The 7321-nt window shown below is 23.8% G+C and overlaps 1 protein-coding gene across 1 annotated transcript in view; it reads right to left on the reverse strand.

Annotated features, from left to right (window-relative positions):
• The window catches only part of LOC129983710 (uncharacterized), a 599516-nt gene extending 592445 nt beyond the window's left edge, over positions 1 to 7071 (reverse strand). The window contains exon 1 of the mRNA XM_056093306.1: positions 6960 to 7071. Within this exon, the coding sequence (XP_055949281.1) occupies positions 6960 to 7056 (97 nt within the window). The 5' untranslated portion in view covers positions 7057 to 7071. The remainder of the gene's footprint in view (positions 1 to 6959) is intronic.
• Between the last annotated feature and the right edge of the window lie 250 nt (positions 7072 to 7321).

The following is a 7321-nucleotide window of genomic DNA, read 5'->3' on the forward strand; positions in this document are numbered from 1 at the left end:
TAAAATTACAAAAAAAAATATTTTTAAAATTCATATTATCATCTTCCTGAATATATACGCCAATGGAACCTCTGGGTGAAACAATCTAACCAGCAGAGCGCTAGCATATACGCAATGGCGCATTCATTTTTATCAATAGTAGAGATTGAGATTATGTAATGCCATTTTGTGGCACATGCTTATCTGATAATTAAAATTAAAGCTCATTAAGGTTTAAAATACTAAGAAAATATCTGCAAAATTATGAAAACCATAATCAGAGAAGAAAATGAAAAATAAAGTTCTTTTTAATATTGAAGAATATATTGTCTACGCAAAGTCTTGAAAAAAATTGAGTACAATTTTTAGATAAACAATTAAAAATGTATTTTATTAAATCGTTTTATAATTAAATGTGAGTTTTCTTGACTTTAATATCGTTTTCACTTTTGCAATTTCTTTTGTTACAATACTGATATGCAATTTGAAATGTGCTCTTTTCTCTCATTAGACAAAAGAAATTAAAATAATTATTCTTTGTTATCTTTCTATACATAAAATGTATTAATTTAGAAGATAAATGCATAACAGAGTTGATGATCCTGAAATAAATTATTTATAAATTCCAAAACTCAGATCTCTCAACAAAATGGATTGATATTTTAAAAATAAGAAATACTTTTAAAGACATTGTTCAAATCTAATGTCTTACTCAAAAAGTAATTTTTAAAAAATTTGGGCTAAAGAATATAATGTACCGAATAATATTGCTGTATGAATAATTTTTATAAAACACTAATTTTATCTTGTTAATTATTATTTATTTAAATAAATAATATTAGTTTTAATAGTTATTGTACAGTAAAATTAGAAAGACATTAAAACAGCTGTTAATAAAATTTCTATTATAAATAAATCAACATTTTTAATTTAAAAAATTAGACCGTATTTCAAATAAAACAATTCTTTTAAATATTTTAAGCAGTTTGTGTCTTATTTTATCTGTAACAGAATAGATTTTCCTTAAAATTATTATCATTCAATTTGAATTTTATTTTTCATCCTACTTTTTATTAAACAATAAAAGACAAATAAGTAGCAGTTAGAACTCCGAACATGTTCGGACTTTGAAAGCAATATCGTATACCTGAAAATTTACTTTAACTTTAATGAAACGCTAATTAGATACCTCATGAAATGTGTCACAAGAAATTAAATTTTTAATCACTCTCCTTTAAGATAAGGAATTCTCCTTCTTCCTTTCAATGGGAAAATAGAAGGGGAATTGAATTTTCTTTTTTTCCTCGTCAAATAAATCTAGGGAAAAATTCAAAGTACTCAGATAATTTTAATCAGTACTATCCATACTAATTTCTAGCATTATTAAAATAATGTGAGATTTCTATTACTTTATATTTCAGAATTCTAAAATTTTTAAGCTTTTTATATTTTTATAACAGACTGCTAAGACCATGGATTGGAATGTTTTGAAATTAAAAGATTGTAACGTACAGAATGCTTATCGAATATAAAAAAGTAGTAATATAATTTAATGCACAATTTTCATCTGTGACTATTTAAAATGTAAACTAAAGTTCGAACAAATTTTTAAATTGCTGCTGAATTAAAGACATGATGAGAGTTTTTTCAATATATAACCCAATAGCAACTGCAAAGCCGTCACTGCTTGCGCTATGGGGGGAAAATTACTCTTTTACTAAGTGTTGCGATGCATGCTAAGTGTTACAATTCATGAAATATGATATAATGTTTATGGCTGCCACGAAATTTTTGTGAGTTAAATTTCAGATACGTAAAGCTAGAAACAAATGTCAGCAAAAATAGGTATTCCGGTTTCCTTAAATTTGAAATTAAGAATCCTTCACTATTTTCGCTCATAAATATGTTTTATAATTATTAAAATGCAAATTCATTTTAAATTTTTAAAAAATTAAAAAGACATTTTGTATTTGGCATTTGATTATATTCGGTGCCCAACTTTACAAAAGATTTGATAGGAAATTCTGCACTTTCGTGTTGTAAATTAATTGTTATATTTTGAACACAAAATCTCTTTAAAATATATTAATTAAATCACTACATTATTATAATAATACATTCTACTTAGAGAAATATATTGAACAATGTTCTTGAAAATAGAAAAGTATGACAAAATATTCGAGAAAAAGGAATTGCAATTCCATGAATAATTGGAAAATTTAGAGAACTATATATCACAAATCGTTAGCAATCTTAATAAAGGAATAGTCTGTGATCTCACAGTATAATTTATTAAATTAATCTTTCGAGAACATTCTGAAATGCATTGGTAGCGTCATTATTTTTTTTCAACATTAGCTGGAGTCAAAAAACTTAAGTATTTCTAATAAATAAATTATAATGTAATTAAAACAGAAAAACTTTAATAAAGAAATATTAGTCGCTTCATAATTTAGTCAACATTAGTTAATGTCAGAAAAATTGTGTATTGCTAATAAATAGAATAAAAGATAATTAATGCAATAAGACTTTCTGCTGTGTTTATTACAAATATTCAGTTTCTCTGTCATCAACTAATGTTGGAAAATAATGGAATAATTAAGTATCTTAATTGGTAATAATTGAAGCTTATTTAAAGGTTACTCGTTGTTTTAATGTTTTACTAATTCTAGAAAACATTAATTATTAAAATTATTTTTATTTATATAAATAACAAATACAATTAACAAGTTGAAATTTTTATAAGAAATATTTAGATAGCAATAATATTCAATGCATTATATTTTCATTTCAAAGTTCTTTAAAACTCTTATCAGATTATAATCAGAAAAGATATCAGATTTATTATGTGGTTCAAAAATTTTTATTTTTTTCAAATATGAATCTATATTGCTGGGAATAAGCTTGCAGATTTGACTCAGAATATAGTTGATCTCATGAGAACCAATTCTTATTATTGACAATTATTCTAGAAACAAATAATTTTAGACAATTGTTCTGATTTTTAATGGTAGCTCATATAAAAATTGTGTATTACAATAGAAACAAAAGAGTAAAAATTCTATAAAAAAACGCGAGAAAATTTGTACCTATTTATAAAATGTCTGTATTAAATATGCTATGAATCTGGGTTTTAAAAATGGTTAGTATTATACGGTCTTTAAAGCTCAGAACTATCATTCCAGTGAGCTACAAAATGGAAAAATCTGCATCTGTTTTGCGCCTTGTATCTTAGAACTTAATAAAAGTATAATAATAAAATCCCAAATTTTCAAAACTGCATTAGCTATTCAAAAATGCTTAATTTTTAAAAAATTAATTTTTTAAAAATTAAAACATTCTTAATCAATAATGTTAAAAGTTTTCTGCATTTCTCTTTAAATGTTTAATAAAATAATAAAATATCTTAAAAGTTGTCAAATCAAATATATATATATATATATATATATATATATATATATATATATATATATATATATATATATATATATATATATATATATATATATATATATATATATATATATATATATATATATATTATTACTAATTGCTATCCAAAAGATTTAATTCTAAAAGATACAAATATAAATCAACTTGAGGCTACCTTTCTGGATTTAAAAATCGAAATTGCTAATGATAAAACAATAGTTGGTTTATACGATAAAAGGGATGATTTCAACTTTAAAATAACAAAACTATGTAACTACCATTCCAATCTAAACTCTAAAATTTTCAAAAATCTAATTTTCTCACAAGTTAACAGGATCAAAAGGGTTTGCAATAATAAAAATTCTTATATTGAAGCATCAAATATCCTCCTTAAAAATTTAATTAAAAATGATTTTCCTAGAAATTACTGTAATGTCAATTTTTTAATTAAACAAGGTATGGTTTGGGATTAATCTTTTGGCTTAAATAAAAATAGAACTTTACTTGCATATTGGATCACTCAATAGATGGCGCTGGGTGCCTACCTCTGTTTACATAATTTACCGTTAACTTTTAAAAACAGGAAATCACAATCGATTGTTTAAAGTTTCCTTCACTGTTGGATGGTATGTTTTGGCCTTTTCGTTTTTAATTTTAATTTTAATTTTAATGCTGTTTTTGTTTTTATTGTTATTGTTTATATTGTATTTTTACTTTGTGGTTTTTTTCTAATTTGTTATTTTGTATTTCCTTTCTGTTAAAATGGTATATCTCTTGAGCATAATTTCAGGGGATTTTCGGGTCACGAGGAATCATTATTAGACTTATATCTGTTTGTCCTCACAGAAAAAATCCCTTTATTTGAATCCCTGCCTGAGGGTGACCCTTGAAAAAGTCTTCAGGCCGGATTCTTTTTTAATATTTTTTTAATAATTTTTTTGGTTTAATTTTTATTCGATTTTTGTTTTTCCTATTAACTTGATTCTAATACTTTTATATCAATTCATCTGTGTTTTAGAAGTAGCTGCAATTGCGCTCTCTAAATACTATGAAGTTCCTTTTTGGTTTTAGTTTAAATAGGTAATAAATTTTAGTTGCGATTTCGAAACTGTTTTGTTTCGTTTTCATTTTAGTTGCGATTTCGAAACTGTTTTGTTTCGTTTTCATTTTAGTTTCGTTTTCAAACTTTTTCTTACTTTAGATTGGTTATATATATATATATATATATATATATATATATATATATATATATATATATATATATATATATATATATATATATATATATATATATATATATATATATATATATATATATATATATATATATATGGATATTTTCAAATAGATGAAGTGATGCATTTTTATTTGGTATCAGTTGTCTTGTTGATCAGCTGTTTTTCTAGTGATGTTAGTTACATTTAATTTCAGCTAATATGTTTAAATATAACTTTGATATTAAAATGCTAAATATTAAACATTGTTTTAATTATTTTAAGTTCTGTTTATAGTAAAAATGAATCTTTAATGAGTACCTATCCCATAATATCACAGCATTATTGAAAACGTATGTATCCGGTTCTAATTCTTCTAAATTTCGCGATATTGTAACTTCACTTTTTTATTTGATTGTAAATTACATAGATATTAAACAAAATCCTTAATCTATCGTTTTCAACGATAGAAAAAAACCACACAATCAGATAGTTGATGAAACAATGAAAACGATTTGAATTTTATGGCAAAAATGTAATATATTGTTGAAAGACAAAAAAAAAATTATGTCAAGATTTAGGGAAGATTTGCACGGTTATTAAATTTATATCATTAAAACGATATTTTTTTATAATTTGGAATGGTATTAAATGCATTTTTGTGCAATAGTATTTTCGAAAGTTACCGATGAAAAACTCCAAGATTCAGTTTAAATTTTAATTAATTAAGATTCTAATTAAAATTTCAAAAAATTTTAATATTGTATATTAAAATTTGTGTATATTTTCATGTGTATATTTTTATTTTTTAATAAATATATATTTGTCAAATTGTAGTAGTTGCATGTCAAATAGTCCGGTCTGTAGAAAGTCAACACACAAAAGCACATCTTTATTAGTAGTAGGGATCTCAGTTTTATGGATTGTTAATTTATTTGTGGGTGTGAATGAAAAAATTCTATAAGCATTTAGTTCGAAAAATGAAATAAAATATCATTTTTTGTATCATAGAGAAAAATATGCTAACAAAATATAGATGCAAAAATTGATAAATATATTAATAATGTTTTTTCAGCAGATATTAATAGAGTCAAATTTTTACGATAGAAACTATTAACAATATTCTTTTTACTATTAAAAAAAACTGTTACATCCCATATTCACAGTTAAACATAACAAGTTTGTAGCTTAGGAGGCGTAAATACAATAGTGACTTGCAAGAAAGCTCGAAGAACAGTTTTCGAAATGTCAAAAGACGGGCGGGGATGTTTCATAGTAGAAACACACCCTTCAAACATACACAAGAAGTTCCTGAATTTTAAAACGTACAGAAGAATAAAAATATTATCGTTTTTTTTTATTATTATTATTTTGCGATAACTTTTTAGAGCTTTTCTCTCCTCTTTTTGATAAGTCGTTTCATGAAAAGGAATTTTCTTCAGGAATGCTTTGTAGAGATTTCTTTGTAGCGTTTCTTATAAAAATTCTTTTCTATGAAGGAAATAAAAATTCCGACTAAAGTATATTTTAAAGCATGATTTCAATGCAGAAATACATTCTTTGGAGAAATATTTTCTATCGTAATGCCATGTTCTTATTGGATTTAAAATAATCAACTAGCTAATTGCATGCATAAAAATTATATGCGTGCTACACACGGCTCGTTTTTAAAACATAAATTTCAGCTCTTTTTCTTTATAAAAATTGTATAACATGATTCTACTAAAATCTGTTTATTTTTTATAAGAGCTTGGGAATTAAAATTCATTCATTAACAAGTACTTTCAAAACATATCAGATAACGAATAAATATTAATTATTTTTTGAACTAGTTCACTAACTTTAAAAAAATAAAATAATAAAATAATTTTTTTAACTGAAATAAATGTCTCAAAATAACAATCAAAGTTCTTTACAAATATTTTTGGTTTGTACAAAATGCATAAATAGCGCTTTACTAATGTATGACGTATGTACTATTAAGATATTATAAAGGTGTACTGGACTTAAAAGATAATTAAATCTATACATTAAATAATAAAGTTTATTTAAAAGCTAGAAAATTTTTATCTGAGCAAAGATTAACTCAGTTTTACTTTTTCTTTAATTTATATTTCAATTTTATACATGATTAAAAACCAAACGATATCAACTTCATCAAATAAAAAGATTAAAATTACAATTATTTATTACAAAGTATCTGTTGTTAGATTTATTTTCACATTCAAATATATTATACAAACAGTCAGATATTTTTTTATAAAAGCAGAAAAGCTGCCATTTATTGTTTTAAATAACAGTAGCAAGGAAAAAATGCAATGAAAATAAACTTACCTGTTCGCATAAGTTTAAAGGTGAGATAATTTTGCTCCCGTATTGGTCTTCCTAAATTGGGATAAATTAAGTTTCTGAAGGGTGTATCCTTTGACATGATGCTTTTGAAATGTATAATCAGAAATCTCTTTATAGTAGACACAGAAATCCAGAATAAAATGGTTGTTTATCAATTTTCACAACAGTCTAAAAGATATCTTGATTGAAAAAGCAAACTTGCTTCATAAAGTTATTGTCACAATTTCTGAATATGTTGTTTAAGTTCACTCTTTTCAGACACTTTTAACTATTCGATTACTTATAGATGCGATAAATCAGAAAGTAGTGTTTATGTTCTATCTTTCCCAAGCTAACTTTGTTTT

The sequence above is a fragment of the Argiope bruennichi genome, chromosome 9, assembly GCF_947563725.1.
Source record: "Argiope bruennichi chromosome 9, qqArgBrue1.1, whole genome shotgun sequence".
In the NCBI taxonomy this organism is placed as follows: domain Eukaryota; kingdom Metazoa; phylum Arthropoda; class Arachnida; order Araneae; family Araneidae; genus Argiope; species Argiope bruennichi.